At 39.1% G+C, this 20,007-nt stretch overlaps 1 protein-coding gene across 5 annotated transcripts; it reads left to right on the top strand.

The window, feature by feature from the left end:
• Positions 1-1,582: 1,582 nt before the first annotated feature.
• Positions 1,583-18,686, top strand: RAB23 (RAB23, member RAS oncogene family). Of its 5 annotated transcripts, XR_005955962.1 has the most exons (8): positions 1,593-1,725; positions 3,852-4,053; positions 4,870-4,955; positions 10,209-10,365; positions 11,814-11,896; positions 13,162-13,254; positions 14,104-14,324; positions 17,662-18,686. XR_005955962.1 is itself a non-coding variant. In XM_041477389.1 (7 exons), exons 2-7 carry the CDS (start codon positions 3,899-3,901, stop codon positions 14,241-14,243), a joined length of 714 nt encoding a protein of 237 aa, XP_041333323.1. In that variant the 5' UTR covers positions 1,583-1,725; positions 3,852-3,898; the 3' UTR covers positions 14,244-18,686. The 5 variants fall into 5 exon arrangements, 4 of the variants coding, with proteins under 4 accessions (XP_041333323.1, XP_041333325.1, XP_041333324.1 ...); XM_041477389.1 differs by having other exon boundaries at positions 1,583-1,725; positions 14,104-18,686; XM_041477391.1 differs by having other exon boundaries at positions 1,593-1,718; positions 14,104-18,686.
• The last annotated feature ends 1,321 nt before the right edge of the window (positions 18,687-20,007 follow it).

Genomic DNA, 20,007 nt, shown 5'->3' with positions numbered 1-20,007 from the left:
CCATTTTCATAGAACAGATTCTGTTAGGTTTTGTAAATATACTTACAAAGGTGTCTGGGATAAATGCCCATAACATGGTGCTCCACATTTAAAGTGCTTTCCATCAGCAAGTGCCTGCAAAGACAACCATCAGAATGCAAGACTTGTAATGTGGAGAACTAATGCTTCCAAAAATAAGTAAGGATGCAGAGATGTTGACCACTCAATACACTAAATGTACACCTTCTAGCTAATAGAGTATGTTTAAAATAAGTATGTTTTATATCAGTCTTACATAAGACATTAGCTTACTTCAACAATATTTTGGACATGACTCATTGTACATAAAACTGAGTTTCCTACTTTTACTAGTGTGACAGTTATGAATTATTCTAGTGCCTGAATAATTTCTCAAGAAGTACAGACATGGCAAGCAGGCAAATCTATTACCTGCCTAGCTACAGGGATTCACGTGTATATGTTTTCTTTTCCTGATTCTGAAGGTGAACCATGGCACAGAAGTGTTTACAACGTAGGCATTAGGTGAGATGAATCCCAGCCACACCCCCAATGTCTCCCATGATGAAAACAGGGAAGTATAACAAGGCACGCTTCCAATATATTACTTGGTATTAGTCAGGTAACAAAATTCTCTTAATGTGAGGGGTCTCCAATTCAAGGCTTTTTGGAACAAGGAAGCCCTGGCATCATACATATTCTGAGACTATAAGCATTAACAAAATGAACATATAAATTTCAAAACAGAAGCCATGCATAAAATCTTACTATTCCTTTGGGATGTAACTGCACAATGTTCTAATCCAAAAAGTATTTATTTAGGGACCTAACTGACTCTAGAACAAAGCTGTTGTCTTGAGAAGCACGGGACAGGCATAGAGAGGTCTCTGTTGTGGAAGGCAGACTTCCCCAACCACACTCGGCAATATCTGACTGTTACTTGGCCATCTTTGAGTAGCAGGAGGGCCGGGGGCACTAACAGCAACCACCCCAGCAGGGATGTGCTCGGCAATATGGGAAGGGGATTTAAGGCAGTGGACTTCTTTCAGTTTAACTTAGAAAATCAACCAGCCAAAAAACGAAAATAAGGGTTTAAAAAAGGTTAAATATTCAGATTTTAAGACTACCACCTCTATAGCTGTGCCAAAACTTATGCTGTTTAATGTATAGCCTGGGAGCTAGCAGACCGCGTACCACAGTGATGGGCACATGGTGGTTTAAAAAAAAAAAAAAATGGGTGCTACACACAGCTGCCTTCTGTGGTAGCCTAAGGAAAACCCGAGGCTGGCCACACGGGTTTGTTTTCCATGGATGAGGTGAGGAATGCCGACATATAGGGAGTAGACCAGGAATGAAGGCATCCGTAGGCAAGGAAAAGATCACCCTTGTCCGGATCTTTCCTCAGGAACCCAGACGAAAACCCCTAAAAGCAACTTGCCCCTCGCCTCAAGCCCGACTGGGGCGCACAACGCCGGCAGCCCAGAGGCGGGAGCGGCTCCCGGGCAGCCCTCACGGCGGGGTCCGCTTGGGGCGGGGGCAGCGGGCAGGCGCCTCCCCGAGCGGCGCCCCCGGTCCTGACGGCGCTTCCGGGCGGGGGAGCCGGGATGTGCGTCCGGGTTGGGTCGGCCCCAGCGAGCGGTTTCCTCTGGCCTTCCCTCCGTCTCCTCTTCCCTGCCCCCTGCACCGCCGTGCCCTCGGAGGGAGCGCCGCCCGCCCGCTCCGTAAGGGGTTGGTGAGAGGGGCCGCGGGCGGGCGGGGATCGGAGCCGGGGTGCCCCGGGCTGGCGGGAGCGGGGCCGGGGCCGGGGCGGCCGAGCCTCCACCCTCGGCGTGGCCCCTCGGGCAGGGCCGGGAGCTGCCGGTGGGATGGATCCTTGCGCGGAGACCCGTGGGTGGCTGCCTCTGTTCTCGCCCAAAATGGCCATCCGGCTTCCCGGTGCGAGCGGGGCTTGCGGAGCTCCGGGTAGCCGGGTGTAGGCTAATGCAGGCAGGAAACATCATCTGTCTGAGCGAGCCGAGCGAAGGGATCGGGGAGCCGCGCTCTGCCAGCACGGGTGTGAGTGTGGCGATGGGCAGAGCCTTGAAAACGGGTCCTCTCCTTCGAAAGGAGCGTGATCTTATTCTTGGGCGGGAGTTTGCCGCTGCGAAATGTTACTGTGATGATATCCCGACGCGGCAAGGCGTGGGGGAAACTTAGCTTTTATCAGGTGGGCACTGGTAAAGTTGTAGCAAGTCCGAGGGCGGTCAAGAGAGACTTCAGAGCCTTGGAACGACTGGTTAAGGGAGCAGGAACACAAGCAGTGTTCTCTTCTGGCCTTCCAATCACAGGGAATGAAATAGGAAGAAATTGGTGTTACAGGCAGAATTTTGGTTTTTTGGTGGTGGGTCAGTCTACACAACAACCATGCTTGCTGGCAATAGACGGGATACATCTGTTTTGAAGGAGGAAACTACTATTACAAGAGTTAGTAGGACTCACTGGAGTAGTTCTAGACTAGATGTGAAGGGGAAAAGGGATAAAACCAGGCTTCCTAGAGAAAAGTTTGGGGGAGGCATGAATTTGAGGGATGGAGGTCCAGAGAGTGGTGGTGAGTAGATTTAAATCCATCTGGCAGCTGGTTGCTAGTGGTGTTCCCCAGGGCTTAGTGTTTGTGCCCGTCCTGTTTCATAACTTTACCCATGATCTCGATGAAGGGATCGTGTTCACCCTCAGTTTGTAGGTGACACCAAGGTGGGTGGGAGTGTTGGTCTGCTGAAAGGCAGGAAGGTTCTGCAGAGCAATTCGGACAGGTTGGATGGCCAAGGGCCAGCTCCTGCCCTTGGGCCACAACAACCCCATGCAGAGCTACAGGCTGGGGCAGAGTGGCTGCAATGGGACCCAGTGGGAAAGGATCTGGGGGTGCTGGGCAGCAGCAGCTGAGCATGAGTCACTGTGAGCCCAGGTGGGCAGGAAGGGCAGTGGCATCCTGGCCTGTGTCAGCAATAGAGTGGCCAGCAGGAGCAGGGCAGGGATTGTCCCCCTGTACTCAGCACTGGTGAAGCCACACTTCAAAATCCTGTGTGCAGCTCTGGGCCCCTCACTGCAAGAAAGAAATTGAGGGGCTGGAGGGTGTCCAGACAAGGGCAGTGGAGGGTCTAGAACACAAGTCCCATGAGAAATGGCTGAGGGAGCTGGCGTGATTTAGCCTAGAGAAAAGGAGGCTGAGGGGAAACATTATTGCTTTCTACAGTTGCCTTGAAAGGAGGTTGTAGCAAGGTGGGGGTTGATCTCATCTGCAAGTAACAAGCGATAGACAAGAGGAAATGGCCTCAAGTTGTGCCAGGGGAGTTTTAGGTTGGATATTAGAAAAATTTCTTTGCTGAAAGGGTTATCAAACATTGGGACAGGCTGCCTGGGCAGTGGGGCAGCATCACCATCCCTGGAGGTACTTAAAAGATGTGTGCAGGTGGCACTTAGGGACGTGGTTTAGCACTTGGCAGTGTTGGGTTAATGAATGGACGTGCTGATCTTTGAGGTCTTTTCCAACATTAATGATTCTGTGGTTTTGTAATTCAGTGCCTCCCTTTCTTCCTCATTAAGAAAAAAAACCACCAAAACATCAGTGAAATATCTTTGCATTGAGCCAAATAAATTATTCTCTACTTCCAATTTTTATAAATTTTCAGTTAGTGTCAAACCAAAACTAGTTAAATAACTTGCCTGAGGTCACTGTTAATAACTGCCTGAGCAATCTGTGACAAAGACAGAAATAAACTGTACTATCTATATGCACCCTAATCTGTGTGATCATCTTGCCTCTTGCTTTCTATTCACAGCATTTTTATGAACATAATAGCTATTTACTTTGTTGACAGAATCAGTAGTTTCCTGAATAAACCAGAGAGTCACCTGAGACGCAAGGATGTTGGAAGAAGATATGGAGGTGGCCATCAAGGTGGTAGTAGTAGGAAATGGAGCTGTTGGAAAGTCCAGTATGATTCAGCGATATTGCAAAGGGATTTTTACAAAAGACTACAAGAAAACTATTGGTGTAGATTTCCTGGAAAGACAGATCCAGTATGTATTAAACAGATGACATACTATTGATTTTTACCTCTCTCTCTATTTCTTTTTTCTGTTGTAATCCTGAAATTTGTGAAGGCTTGGAAAGCAAGGCCTGCTGTTTTTGAAGCACACTAAAAGGAGTTGTTTTCTCTCTTGCACTGTGGGCTAAAGTTATATCCTTTATTCTTCATCCAGAATTTAAAATTATGAATAAAATCTGGAATATCTGCCATACCAGGCTCTTTGAGAAGTTTGCTTTGTATTCTACCACCAGTTGATTTTTTTTTGTGATTTCTTGTGAAGAAGTGAAACTACTTATGATAAAAGAATTACACAATTTTATTAGCCAATATAGAAAAAAATTACTATGAAAAAATTAGTTAGTGTCTTTATGCAGTATAAACAGGTAATACCCTATTATGTTTGGTAAAGTAGAAAATCTTATGATAATGAGAAGTAAGAAAATTCTGTAAATTCTGCAAGCTGATGAAAAAGGCAAAAGCATCATTCTTCACCTAAGGCACCTAAGTTTTATTTTGATGCCGATCATATTTTTCATTTTAGAGGGAAATGTAGAGGAAGAAGAGGAAAGGAAGAGGAAAATGTAATACAGATTGTCTGTAAAGAACATATAATGTAGTTGAGGGATTATTGCCATAGTATGCTGTGAAGGTAAATGAATATTAATAATAAGCTACATTATGATTAAGTCATGTTAATTTTGATTTGGATGACTCTTACAGTGTAGAAACAGAAGTATTTCCATGGCATTTGCTTTGATTTGTTACTGTTACTGTACTGACCACAAAACTGTCTTGTTTATTTCAGAGTTAACGGTGAAGATGTCAGGCTAATGTTATGGGACACTGCAGGTCAAGAGGAATTTGATGCAATAACTAAGGCCTACTATAGAGGTGAAAATACCATGTTTGTTGTTTGGTAGTTGGGGTTTTCTTGGTCTGCACATCTCTAAAATATTTTCATATCTTTGTGTTAAAAATTGTAGTTATTTCATGTGTGTGCACAGCATGTTTAGTTCAGCTTTTTCAATTCTTAAGTATTTTTTCTCTTTGTGCAAGTTCCTTGTCTTAGTTATGTCCACTTTATGCAGTAGTGCCCTTTGGAAAACATTGAATGAAATGAGACAAATGTCTGCACAGAAAGTGGACAGTGTAGACATTCAAACAATCAGATGCAAGTGTATATTTTCCTTCTAAAAGTGTTTCATTACTTCTGTGAGACACATATTTGTAAATATTCCAAAAACTCTAGATGAGGCTCACAGTAATTAATCCAAGTGGGGGAAATCCACCAGTCATCCTAGAAGGACAGTTCACAGGGCACAAGAGTTCTTTTGCTAGTACAGTCTGCCTCGAATACATTGAAACAAGAGCAGTAACAAAAGTGTATTTACTTCATAAAATAAACCGTATTATTTGTAGGCATGTTATCCATTTAACCAGTTACAAATTGCATACTTAAGCTTTCTTACTTATAATTTAACAATGGTTCTGTAAATATTTCTCTGTTTTTGTTTAATGGGAGAGATACAAATGACTTGGCAAAGACTCCACTGTTCAGTTCTTGCAAACTAATTATCTGAGATGGGGAGAAAATATACTGCTATGGTACAAAATTACCTCGTGTGGAGATAAAATAATGATTATGCCAAGCTGTTTCAGGGTGTTACAGTCTTATGATCGTTTTATGTTTCATAATCAATTTGCTAATAGGTGGGCTTTTTGGTGATACTTCTTGTTGTTGCCTGTGATTGATGATTACTATTTCCTCAGAAAAAGATCTTGTCATGTGGAAATAAATAATTTACAGCTGACAAGTTGAGCATACAAATTTTGAATGGTCGTAGTTGATTCTCTTGGAGCTCCCTTTTCAATGTCCTGGCCTTTGGTCATCTTGTGTGCTTTGCTCTCTCTAGCTGTTTCAAGCCAAAGACTTTTTCTTCTAATTACTGGGACTGATAGGTTAGAACATGGAGCCTTGAGAAGAACTCAGGACTACACCTACTGGCCTCACTTACCACAAGTAACCTGCTGGTTTAAAAACAAAATTAAAAATTTGCATGAATATCTTGAAATCTTGGTTATGACTCAAGCCAAGCGCAGTGCTGTTAGATCTCTGCCTTGGAGTTCTTTGTGCAGAAGTTCTTTCAGCACAGTCAGCCTGTACACATTGTAGCAGCATGATGGATATACAATAAATAGTTCAAGGTGTCAGATACAGAGACTGCTCAGACTAGATTTTGACCCATGAAGGACGAGGAAATCGGAAGAGCCTGGAGTGCAATTTTGGCCTAGCTTCAGCAATTACACTATTATAGAAGCAAAAAGTCAAGCTTACTTTGGAAATGCCAGGCTTTTATTGTTAATCAGGGGAGGACACCTCTAAGATCGGTCAGATAGATGCTGGCTGTTAATTTAATGTTGCTTCTCCCACAGGTCACTGTCCCACTATCATTGCACTAGGGTTTATGCATTCCCCTGGGACATTGTGTATTGTCAGTTCTTCAGTGCTCACACATGAATGCTTCAGAGCCTGGCTATGAGTGTTTCTCGTCCAGGGATCAAATTCATTCTCTTGCAGAGAAAGAGAATTGGAGATGACAGTGGATTCGTTGTGTGGTTTCCTATATGCAGGCAAGTGTGTGCAGCCAGTGTAGTTGCATGCCCACAATCACACAGTGCAAGGAGTACAGCAGCCTAAATTCAGAGCTGAAGGAAGCACTGTATATATTTAATAATTTATTTTTTTGTATTGTCCCATGCATCTTCTCAGCAGTTTCTATGTGATTGAAGTCAAATGTTTCTCAAAGCAGTATTTGATCATTTCTTTGTGCATGTATCTTCTTCCTTCTGCTACCACTGGTGTATCTTGAAGATCCTTGCTAGGTTTTTGATGGAAAACAGACATCTTGCTCATTAGTGTGTTACTCAGTTGCTGATTAGTCAAATTGTCAGGATCCTCATTTTGTTGCAAAATAGTTCATTCTTCATATTCAAGCCTTCATAGGATTGCTTTCGTTTGCATTTGTAATTTTTGTCTGTAGCAAATATGATAATGGAAGGCCCTAGTACAGTTATTTTAGATACTGTTAAGGAGACATTAAATCCTGCGAGCCTGTTAAAGACAGCCAGGATCCACAGAAGTTAAAACATCAGCAGTAAGCAAGAATTTCTAGATTATGATACTGGATTTTGATCTCAGTGTGAGATTGAACAAGTCACCATCAGTTTTATAGGGATATGTGCTTTCTGTTGTAGCCTGGAAAAGCTGAGGCAAAGTAGAGTGAAATGAGTAGGGTCAGATATAAAGCCCTGTGAGAGTCCTCTCATGGCAAGGAATTTCCTTACACTTTCTATTACAAAGGCTTTGTTCCATTATGAAAGGAAAAAAGATGTGGTTATGTAGTCTGTGGGGATAGGATAGTCTGCTGAGACCAATTCAGCTGACAAGCTCATGCTTTACTTGAATTAAGTAGCACTAGTCTCTACATTTTTTTCTGAATTGCTCTAGGTATAAATATTATGTCAGTGATTCTGCAGGCGTTTGAATAATTTTAAAATATAGAGGAAAAATCAATGCAGTAATTGCACACAATGTCATTTTCTTCAGTACTTTAAAGTAGCTTTTTGGAACAGCTTCTTACAAAGGAACTTGAATTTAAAATATTCATAACATCCTGAGCTGTTATGCTCCTGTTTGACACTCTCCTGAGCCTTTGCTGCTGGTGCCTGTTGTTGTATATAATCTGTTGTACGACAGAGGTGGTGTAGGACTCCATTAGCCGTGGATGACTGAGATAGTAATGTTACTGATTCTTGAATACTGTCAGTGCCTGCATAAAAAAGGTGTTTGTGTGGCTAAATTCTAGGGTTTGTCTTCTTTTTTCCTCCTTAGAACTCTTAGATGGATATTATAATTTCTTAAATTGTTTATGTTTTCAATAAAAATACTGAGTGTTTAGCAGATTTCTTGAAGTGAAAAGAATTTGCATATTAAAATCTCTGCCCTGCAGTACCTTCTGTTGACCTCTGTTGCCATACTAACTTCTGCACCATACTGAAGCATACTTCAGAAAGATCAAACTTGATACTGTTTTGCATTGAACCTGAAAGGAAAACTACTTCTGTCTTCTCTTCTTAAATAAGCATATTACAGAGTTATTGGGTTAGTTAAGTCTGACACTTACGATCCAGTGATTGAAAACTTTGGCAGGTGTTTGGAAATACACGATAACATGAGTGTATAGAATTTGTCTTTGTTGGTGTCACTTTGTTTGTGGCAAAGTTTACTGTTATTTGTGGTAAAAATCTTGAAGGTCCTCAAAAATATTTCAGTTTGATTCTTTATTAAAGCTTGTAATATAATTCCCACACTTTGTTTTACTGTTATTTGTGGTAAAATCTTGAAGGTCCTCAAAAATATTTCAGTTTGATTCTTTATTAAAGCTTGTAATATAATTCCCTTTTGAAACTAATATGGGCAAGCTGAGGTATTTTTACTGTCCTTGGCCACTGCATTCTACCTGTACTATATGTAAATTGAATAAATATAAATAATAATATATTATATTATTATATAATATAAATAATAATAAAGTCTGATGTAGTATGCTACCTTCTCTTTACCTACAACATGCCAGGGCTTTTCCCTCTAAATTTACTGTTACTTGTGGTAGCATTCAGAAGGAATGGGTGGAAGGAGAAACATGAAGTCTAGGTGTTCTAGTCTGGCAACTTCACAAAGGATTTCTTGGTCTTGAAACTAAACAAAGTGATGTTTACAGATGGTGGGAGTATTTTAATAAATGCTCTCATCTCCATTAAGCTACTTTGTGAGATAATAGGCAAATGCAAACTAACCTGCTTTGGAAACAATAATGAATTTTACACCTCTGTCACAGGAATTGCATCAGAATAATTGCATACTTCAGAGTACAGTGTGGACAGTAGGGAAAAAAAACAGAGTTTTACAGCACAAATAATAGGGGAAATTATGGAAGGCTACATTGCTGCTTTTTACTGGTAGAGATTCAGTTGAAGTTCATAGGGCAGTTCTTATTGTTTTGTATAAAACCGTATCAGAAGGGTCTTAATGTGCATATGGAAGAATGTTAAAGAGCATAGCAAATCCTTCTGAAAATAGACTCTGAACTTGGCTTTTAAAAAGTTAAATAAAAGCAAACTTGTGTGCTTTTGCCAGAAAAATGGAAAGATAAACAGAGTACAGGAATCAGGGATACTTTGTGAAACTCAGAGGTAAAATTCATACTGATGAAAAATTTTTCATGCTATATGATATCAGTGGGAGATGTTCACCACAGGATTATGCTAGAGTCTCAAAAACTCTTGCTATCTATTCCTTTCATACTCTGTTACTAAACAACTAGTACATTGAAGGCATATAAATAATGAAGTGTGCAAAGAAAAGCAGTTTCTGAAGAATAACACAGGGCTACTGAACAGTCAAAAGACCACACACTACTATTTCAGCTGTGGAGGTACCTTCTCAGTATCCATGGAGTTTAACTATTGTTTATTTACAAAACTGTAACAAAAGGTTTTATATAATTTGTCGTAGTGCTCTGATAGAATTATTAGACTATCTGACAGTATTAATTAGAAACACACTTATTTTCCCCAAAAAGCTACTAACAATTTACTTGAAATAATTACAACTTCATCTGAAAACTTTTTAAAGTTTTCTGCTTTTCAGAATCCAGATTATTGTACCACAAGAATAATGTGAAATGTGCTCTACAGATGCTGCACACAGGAAAAAATCTGCCTTCTGGCCTCTGTTAATGTGTCTGTAAAACAGCAATAAATGAACCTCCCCTTCCCTTTTTCCAGCCTTTCCAGACCTCCTCCTGTTCCTTCCCCCTGCATATATTCAATATTCTGGAATTAGCTTTAAAGGTAACAGACCCATAGTCATCATAAAGATGGCTGTAATGATCAAAATAATATGGCAATGAATTTTTTAGGGAATCTGTGACCAGTGGTTTGACACAAGCTGATAGTAAAAGTGCATGTTTGTGGGAAAAACTTTTAAAATCCCTCATATTTTAAATACATTACAGTTTTTTTCTATTGTTTATTGGCTAATTTGTGTGTATATGTATTTGTAATTTATTTGTATATTTCTAGGAGCCCAGGCTTGTGTTCTTGTGTTTTCTACAACTGACAGAGAGTCCTTCCAAGCAATCCCTACCTGGAAGCAAAAAGTTGTGGCTGAAGTTGGAGACATTCCTACAGTTCTTGTGCAGAATAAGATTGATCTTCTTGATGACTCTTGCATAAAGAAGTAGGAGTTCTATTGTACTACTTTTAAAGATCAGTAGGTGCCTCCTGTATACACAAGTTTTAAAAAAAGAAGTCTGTGGGAGTTTCTGGTGAAGACTTCGAGTGTCTGGGTTGCCCCACCTGTGTCCTGCATCTAGACGTGCCCTAGAAGCACACGGTGTGGGTGTTGCTGCATGAGTGTAGATACTTGGGCAGATGTGCTGCAAGGCTAGGAGCTTTCTGCTTATTTCATGCTGCATCCTGAAGCCAAAAGTAAGAGAAGAAAGACATGAAAAGATTGGTTGTAGCGTAATATGATTCACACCCTTTTTTTCCCCCTAAAAATCTAAAACTATAGATTTTCTCTCCTGTTAAATTTCAGTTACTTTTAAACTGTGCTGTGCACCACTGAAGGCACATTGTCTGTTTGGCTAGTGAATGCTTGCTAATATTCTTTGCTTTCTTTAATTTGTTTTTTATTATTAATTTTTATCAAAACATTGTGACTCTATAGAAGTACGTATGTGGTAATATTCTCAAACTGCATGGTGCTGAATCTTCCTTGCTGTGTTTTTCTTTACAGATTTTATTGTCAATTCATTCTGTCCTGTTGTATGTGACCAATTTCATTCTTGTCATAAAATCAGCTTAACAAATGTGTTTATTTACCACTGCATTTCATGTAGAAAATAGTGCATGATCAAGTTGATCATTCTCCACTTCTTCAATTTCTATCATCTTCCTGAGAGATTTAAATTATTTCTTCTTTTTTTTTTGTTGTTTCCTGCACTGGCTTTATTTGTTGTCTGTTTGCTATCATTGATGGCATAAATCAGCTTCTACTTCTTCTGCAAAGAATTCTGAGGATTTTTCAAAGGAAAAGCAAAATTGCATTTGAACTCCTCCTTTATTCATGGTATGTCACTTAGGTTTGGTTCTCAGAATACTCTGCCTTAGTAATATAATTTTTCTGATGATTTGATTCTCCTTAGGGAAGTATTCATAAGTTTCTTAAAGTTTAACGTAAGTTCTTTTTCACTTCACAGAAAAAAGTAATTCTTGATTTCATCTGTGCACTCATCTGGTTGCATAGCATACTGCTTCATTAAGATATGCTTAAGGATTAATTTTTGTTGTTGTTTAGAGTTTGCACTGATGGTGCTGTTAATTACAGCCTCCTTCCTTTTGGTTTCACCAACACACTTCTTTGAACCCTTGGGAAGTTTTATTTAATGAAGTCAGCAAACACTGGAAAGAATTCCTTTGAGTCATAAAGAAACTGCATGTAAAATACCTTCTTTTTGTAGTTGAGATACTGTAAAGAAATTAAGGATTAGGTATTTTTTTACTGTCTTGAATTTCTCAACTCACTTTGCCATGTTTAACATAAAACGAAGCATTTTGTTTATATGAATAAATGCTGACAAATGAACCAAATAAGGACTTACAAAGCCATCTTGTGTTGTGCAGTGAGGAGGCAGAAGCGCTGGCCAAGAAGCTGAAGGTGAGGTTCTACCGAGCGTCGGTGAAGGAAGATCTGAACGTGAGCGAAGGTAGGCGGTGCCGCGTGTCCGGCCCTGCCGCTGCTCCGTGGCCATCCCCCGGGCGGGAGCCCGCTGGTGCTGACACATTCTCGAGTGCTGCTGGCAACCCTCTTTACATTCCATAGCAGCACGCCTTAAACACAGCTGAAATTGCCTGCTGTCCGTGGGTTAAGCCCATTGCTTTGTGCACGTTCTTTCTCTTCCACAAGCACACACAGCTGCGAGGTTCACAAGTGCCACTGTGTTAAGGCTCCTTGGTCCTGATGACTGTCAGTAAGCATGAGCTTTTAAAACAAATACACATAGTAGAAGCTCAATTATTGCAACGTAAAAATTGTTGAACAGATTCTTTTGTGATTGTTAATAGCTAATAAGTAATTGATAGAATCGATTATTTTATATTTTAGTCATATTTAAATAAAGTACATTAAAAGATTGCATCTCCTGCAGTGTTTTGTCTACTGGTGATATTTGATTAGTTCCTAAGTACCACTTTTAATGTACTTAATTTCATAAGAGTAATGTTAAAATTTTGAGTCTCTGTCTTTTGTGGGCTGGGTTTGAATAATCGTATATTCTTGTTTAATTAGTCCTAATGATATATTCTTGTTTAATTAGACAAGATTAATAGTAAACTCCCTGTTTCTTCTCTATTAACATCATTCACCATGGGAAAAATTTGGAAGAGAAAATGTAAAACTCTTTTGTATCATTTTTAAATGAGTTTAATTACAAATGTAAATAATCATAACACATCTAGGTTCTGAAAATTCTGCTTTAGTTGTATATTTTTTCAGATTCCCTAGGTCAACTTTATATACACCAACAGAAATGAGGGTAGCATTAGTTAATTAGAAAAACCTTGTTGCCAGCTTCTATTAATCGACTTATTTTACGTGACTACTGTTTTTTTAAGGCTTCTTGCGTATATATATATATTAAATTCCTACATAACTGTAACAAGTTCCAACTTGCATTAATTGAAACATTTGGCAATATGTGTGTGCCATTTTTTTTAATAAGAGCATTGAGATATTTCTGTGCAGGACTTCAGTACTGTGAACTGTAAGAGCTGGGCAGACATTGGAGTGACCTGGATTCTGCCCAGGCACACAGGCTTGCCCAGAATCACTCACCAGGTTGTGCTAAACCTGGGGTGTGAAATGCACTTTTGTCACCATGCAGAATTTTGATATAATGGCATTATGATGATGATGATGATTACTTTTATTAAGCATTCTGTGATATACCTTTTTTCTTTTTTAACTTTCCAGTTTTTAAGTATTTGGCTGATAAATATCTTCAAAAGCTCAAGCAACAAACAGCAGAAGATTCAGAAGTAGTACATACAAGCAGTAACAAGATTGGTATGTATACTATAATAAAAAAAACCCTAGAAACAGTATTTTGTGCCATCAAAGCTTGTGGTCTCATCTGTTTCCTTATGGAATTAATACAAGGTGAATCAGAGTCTAATTATTACCTCCCTATCTTAGGATGTCATCTCTTTCTGTAAAATAACTTGGTGACTCTTTAAAATTACAAGATGTTCAAACTGATACACAAAAGTTTCTAGCTAATGCTTAGCAAGTGCCCTTTTACTAAATTCATTTAAACAAGATTGTGCAAGGATTTGAGAAGGATGCTTGTTGGGTTTTTTTAATGTAATTAGCATGACTTAGTGTTGCTCATCTCTGTGTGGACTTATAAGACTCATGGGGAAAGAATCTGGCATGTAATCACAAGGTGTTTGTAAGCTGCCTTCTGTAAGGAAACACTGAACTTCTGTAGTTCTTCTTTAAAGCATTTCTGAGTCAGGTAATTTTTTTTCCATACAGTGCTCCCTTTTTATTCTGGCCTTTTACTTACCTTTATATCAACAAAGTTTCTGAATTTTAAATCACCATATTTTTCTTCTATTATGTTACTCAACTAACCACAACTTTGTGCAGTTAGTAACATTCATATACAGATGAGTGCATATGCTGCCCTTCAATTACACAGATGCATGCTAGCTTTAAATACTGCCTGGCTAGTAATTGCAACTGCCTCTACTTCCAATTTAGCTGCAAAATTGACTCAAAATAGATTTAAAAACTGGTGTATACATTTGAGGTGCTCTGCTATGACTTAGCAGGTGTTGCGTCTAAAGTGTTCATGTATTATGCTGCAAGCAGTAAACAAATACAAATACTTCTCTTGTCTGAATTCTGTAGGTGTTTTTAATACAGCTGGTGGAAGTCACTCCAACCAGAATTCTAGCACTCTTAATGGTGGAGATGTCATCAACCTTAAACCCAACAAACAGAGGACCAAGAAAAACAGAAGTCCTTTTAGCAACTGCAGTATACCTTAGACCATTTTTGGAGGAAATTAAGCAACTCAGAGAATTGGATGAAGTTGTGCAATTGAACACAGAATAAAGCCAGCTGTAGAGGTATTTTTACCGGTGCTTTAGCAAATCTTGTGCCTCCTAGACAGAGGGTGGATTTTGATGAACTTGCTGATGCCGTGGGTTTGTTGTGTGGCGTGAGACACCTGGTGGCGACACACAGAACCGTGGCTGCCTCGTGCACTTTGTACAGAGTAGGTGAGCTTTTCCTTTCTCAAGGAATTACTTACAGAGCTATGAACTAGGTATTGCTGAATTGCAAAGTACATTCAATATAAGGATAATACTTACACGTATAGGTACGGACTGTAACTCTATGGCCCAAGGTAATGTAGCAACCTTGCAACTAAATTTCAAAGAAAATACTAGAATTGGTTAGTCAGGACACTAACAAGATAAATGAAGAGCAAAAAAACACTACTTCGTTTTATGCCTGACCATATTAATATTCTGCCAGGATTCTGTCAGTCCTGTATTGTATATCTGTGTGTGCTAAGGAATATATGTAAACATTTGGGATGAATATCTAGGCTTGGTTCCAATGTGTACGTTACTTGGAGATCAGCTAATGATCATCAAATAGCATCTTCTAATTGTCCTTTAAAAATGTTGCATTTCAAATGAGGCTTTCCAAGCTGCCACTGTGTATGTTTAACTTGCTGTACTTTGGGCCTAAAAGCTTAGATTTAAAAATGTGTGGTGCCAAAAATGCTCCTTTTTACCTAATGCTATGCTACAGATGTTTTGTAAGTTTGTTTTTCTCAGTCTTAACAGGTTGAACAAATAACACTAATAGCTGTTCAGAAGGAACATATAATCATATTCTTGTTCAAATTTGATTGTTGTATCCTGTGTCATCTTTGTAACACCACTTTGAAAATTCCTTTTTCAAAAGTATTTATCTTATTTGAAATTTTTCATAGATACCATAAACTGAGTTACAGGGATCCAAAAAACTGCAGCTGATTATATTAGGGAGGCATTATCAAATGTTGTCTCAGATTTAAAGTTAAGGAAATCTAATTCTGCAAGATGCGAGACATGGCAAAAAATTTTCAAAGTGCTTCAGTAATTTTACAGAACTGATTTAGACGTTTAGGAGCCCAAATTTAGCTTCAAGGTTATTTGGGCTAAGGCTCCTAAATCACTAAGGTGCTTTTAAAAATGTTAAGCAAGATACCTTTTATTTAGCAAAAATGAACACTTTATAATCCTCTTCAAGAGCATGTATGCCTTTTAAAAACTATCCATCTTGTTTACATGATTTTGTATGGTATGATATAATTTTAACTTTCTAAGATTTCTACAAGTCTGCCAGTGACAAATGCAAAATCTGCTGCTTAAAAAAAAATCAGAGTTTTAATAGTTTTATAAATGGTGTATGAGAATGAAAATTGGTTGAGTGATCCTGTATATTTTTGAAGGAAGGACTTTTCACTATGTGAATTCATGTAGGAAGCTTGACTGACTTTGTTTCTGAGTCAATGAGTATGAAAACTGAAATGTATTCTTATTCCCACTGTCTGCAGGGGAGAAGTGAGTGGCAAGTTATGCACAAACACTAAAGATCTCTGAACTCTGTATTTTATGTTTACTGTATTAGGCTTTCTACCGAGTACTGCAGTTTCTTTGACAAGGTGTCAGAGATCTCCTGTTGCTGGCAAGAAGGAGGGCACTCCATCCCTTTTGCTATTGCAACAAAACTGTGTGTTCTTCACCGTAATGTTTCCTGTGTTTTCTATTGGATAAAGGCCTCTATTTTTTAACGAGTTCATTTAATCACTGTGTGTATAAATGGAGTCAAGTCCTATCTTTCTTAGCAGTTTAAGAAGTAAGAAGTAAGGTACTTGGGATAATTGAACATCATGGGGCCACCTCACAACTTAGGGGAGAGTGTACGCATGAAGAATTTTGACAACTGTTTTTAATATGGAAACTTTTACATTTCACTGTCTGTCTACAAGTTTCATGGGGTTTTATTCATTTTTCATGAAAAACAAACAAAGCCACAAAGTGTTTGAAGTATCTTTTTTTCCTTGTTTGACTTGTACAGCGTATTGAAAAGTAAGTCTTTATTATGTATAATGACAATTTGAAGATTTTATGTTATACTGTAGCACACTGTACAATTAGTACAGGTTGTTTGTATTTACAGTATGTCACTATAAACTACTGCTTTTAACAACTCAGCAGTCTTTTCATAGGTGGAGACTTGACAGACTTGATAGATTTAAGATATATTGAAATGTAGTACATATACTTTAATGTAGGAATAGTTACTTGAAGCATTGGGTAACAGTGAGTTTTCATTTTACTCCCACCCTAAATCTAAAGTGGATCTTTCTTTGTTGAGACCTTCCAGTGCTTGTTCTCTAATATGACTGTGATGGAAACTGCTCAAATTAACATCTTTCTGGGAAGTGCCCTGCATGTACGCTACTTGAAAATTTTGATTCTTTATTTTACTGGGCTTGGTGTGTTGGTGTAAACCAGATGACTTGCATATTGCAGGAACCCTTAGGTATTCACATCACTCTTCAGTGGCTCTTCAGTGGCACTAACTTTTGCCTTTTGGAAGAAGAGACATGTCTAAATGTTGTCCCTCATGAATAATTTTTATTACAAACATTACTTCATTCTCCACTCCAAGTGTACTCATTAAAATATCATGTTTTAGTTAGCAAAACCTACAGGTGCAGGGCTGGTAATAAAAATGCTCTTCTCTTTGCATCCCTGGGACTGTATGGTGGGTGAGGATGTGGCTCTGTTATGTCCATGGTGCCCAGGATTAAGAGCAAGAGATTCTCATGCCACACAACACAAATTTCATTGCACTCCTGTATATTCCTTTTATATCTCTTGAATAGCTCGTTGGCTGTATCATCTGGATCTTGCTACAATTCTTTGCCCTTGGCTGATAAAGCTACCACTAGCAGGAAACTTCAGTGATTGTTAATGCCTTAGTGAAATAGGGATTCACTAAAGAGTATGACACTACAGCTTTGTCACTTCTGTGTTGTATCCATTCAGTGAATGGGTGTTCTCCCAGTACGTGGGGCATCGTTAGATGCAAAGCAGTAATGCTAGGGATGTATTTCCAGCTGGAAATAGCAAATCTCAAAGTTGTATGACTGATCACACTAATTTCTGTGCTTGTGTGTGTGTGGTTAATTTAAAAAAGACTTTAAATATTCCAGTTAGGGCAGTTTTGAAGCTTTCTTACTTTCAGTGTTTCTTAAGGCAACACTTTTGTAGTCAAAATTCCTGAATTACCACACTGTCAGTCTGATTTCCTGTTTAATTTTATGCTTCAGTAAAATATAACTTTTTATTTTCTTCATTATTGGCTGCAGCACATCTGACTTGAAGTTTTCCTTCACAGCACTCTGGTGGGTTGTGTGGGTTCCATGCACAAGACTCAGCAAGGCTGCCCTTGCAGCTGTTCATGCACCCTTCAGGCTGAGAGCTCCAGGTGTTAACAGGTGAATGATGTGCCCTTCTCTGTGGGAGTTCATTGTGCAGCGAGCCAACACACATGCTGCTCCATTCCAGTGACACTATCTGAGCCCCTGCTGCTTTTCTAAGTGTAGTCACAGACCTCTGGTAGAAGTTCCAGTACCTGAACACTAATTGTACCAAAATGAGAGTGCAAGGATGGTCCAGCAAGCTCGAATTCATCAAAATGCCCTTGCCATCTTTTTGTAGGAAGCAAAAGTTGTGCACATCTTCTTTCTAATGCACAAATAGTATTGAGAGAAGAAAATAATTCTCTGTTAAATATGGCATACAAGCAGATAATCAAAATTATAGAATGAAAACACAGCAATGCTTAGATTTAAGATGAAAGGTGCTATAATGGAATAAGATAAACCTGCTAATGTTCCATGTTGAAGTGTTCTATATGAGTCATCTCAAAGCCAGGTAAGTCCTAGTACTGAACTGGGCTCATTCTCAGGTTTCTAGTAGAAGGGTAATAATGATAAATCACTAAAGTTGATGAGAAAAATTAAAAATTACTGTGGACCAGGAGAAACACCACTCTCATTTTGAGGATTAAGATGCATTGTTACTAATGGCTTAAATGTAACTTACTAAAAGAGGAAATGTACATAACTGGTTTAATCACCATCATGATCTCAAGTAAATGTAAGAGATTTGTAGAAAAAAAAGTCAACATACCATCAAACATACCAAATCCTCAATCAGAAGAATCAGTGTTTAAAACTGAGTATCTTGTGTATGCTGTTCTGTAAAATCCCTACAAATTAATTCTGCTGTTCTCTTGTAAGTGACACTAGTTGCATCATGCAACTTAAAATGTTTGTTTGCTTATTGTTTGGTCTGATATAAGTCACTACTTTTGTGGTTATATTAAATTGTCAGTATATTAAATTTCAAAAATTGCTGCAACTACAAGCTGTGCAACCTCAATCTGATTGAGAAATGTGTGCTTGATTCATGGGTGTGTGTTGCCAACAGCTGGGATCAAAGGCAGCACATGAGAGCACTGGAAGGAACAAGTGTGGATGCCCCAGACAAATAGAAATGGTGCTTCTTAGCTCTTGCCTCTGATTTCTTTACCACATGATTGGAATACAAAATAGGGATTGTTTTCTGCTCTTTCTGGTCATTTTGCTTTTTATGATTGGTCTGGCCAATACAGTGACAAGGTTTAAGATTGTAGACACTGGAAGTGGGATTAAAGTATTATTAATATATCCAAGATGCCTGGTCCCTTTTCTGAAAATAAACAGGTAAATAGTCACTAGTGATTTTTGGTTGGGGGTTTTGCATTGTTTTGGTATTTTTTCTTTTTTTAGTAAAGCAGAAATCAGCATTTGTGTCTGCCTCTTTACCCACGTATCTGAAGAATATCAGAAGTAACACAGTCCTGCTTCCTCTTGCATGCAGTTTTGAATACAGAAAATCAATGTGTTTGCCAGTTATTCCTTATCAGGGTGTTAAGCAGTGGTTTAGGCTCATTACAGGGGCATTGGACTAGATGACCTTCACCAGTCCCTTCTAACCCACCTCTTCTGCAATTCTGTGATAGCACAAATGCTATAAAAAATAAAAATGCTTTTAAGTATCAGTACAATGAAGAGGATCTAAGAGAGAAAACAAAAAGGCTTTTTGCCTGAATAACCTTATAGTGGCCTTAAAAACCCAAATATTGAATGAATATTCTAAGAAACAAGAGGCTATCTTCAACTTAAGTGTTGCACAGCACAAGTTTTGAAAACAATGCAGGTCGTGTATTACTGTGAAGGGTTTTAATACTGTTGAATAGCTGGAAGATTTTTTAAAGTGGAATTACATAATTAATGTCACCAACTCTTAGAAACTTCTCACAATCTCAAAGCTGAAACTGGGACTGCATTCGAAGCACCCACCTGAAGTGCCATTTCTGCAAAGTAAATGCAGTGACAGTGACCTCATAGCAGCTGGTTTCCAAGAAGCACAGCTCTTGAGTTTTCTTGCAGAGCCCCTGAGGCCATTCAAGGCATTTGAAACCACAGGGCTCCTGACTGTTGGCTGTGCAGGAGCCTGATGTGCAGGGTCTCACTGTGGGCTGGTTCCCTCAGAGCATCCAGCTGTAACACCCTAGGCACTGCCACTGAGGCAGCTGTGGTGGGTGGCATCACTCAGACCCTTGGGGCTCCCTTCAGCTGAGCTTTAACTGCTGGTGGCTCAGCCAGAGAGCACCCTGCTCCCCTCCGGGCACCGC

Source organism: Pyrgilauda ruficollis, unplaced genomic scaffold (assembly GCF_017590135.1).
Source record: "Pyrgilauda ruficollis isolate IOZ18807 unplaced genomic scaffold, ASM1759013v1 scaffold40, whole genome shotgun sequence".
Taxonomy (NCBI): Eukaryota; Metazoa; Chordata; class Aves; order Passeriformes; family Passeridae; genus Pyrgilauda; species Pyrgilauda ruficollis.
The sequence above is the reverse complement of the archived record's forward strand: the minus strand, read 5'-3'. Positions and strand labels throughout refer to the sequence as shown.

Bases quoted from the DNA above. Each gene is read 5' to 3' on its own strand.
- RAB23 (XM_041477389.1), top strand. From the start codon at position 3,899: ATGTTGGAAGAAGATATGGAGGTGGCCATCAAGGTGGTAGTAGTAGGA. The intron at 10,366-11,813 runs GTAGGAGTTCTA...TGTGTTGTGCAG, and splicing joins GATGACTCTTGCATAAAGAA to TGAGGAGGCAGAAGCGCTGG. The intron at 13,255-14,103 runs GTATGTATACTA...TGAATTCTGTAG, and splicing joins TACAAGCAGTAACAAGATTG to GTGTTTTTAATACAGCTGGT.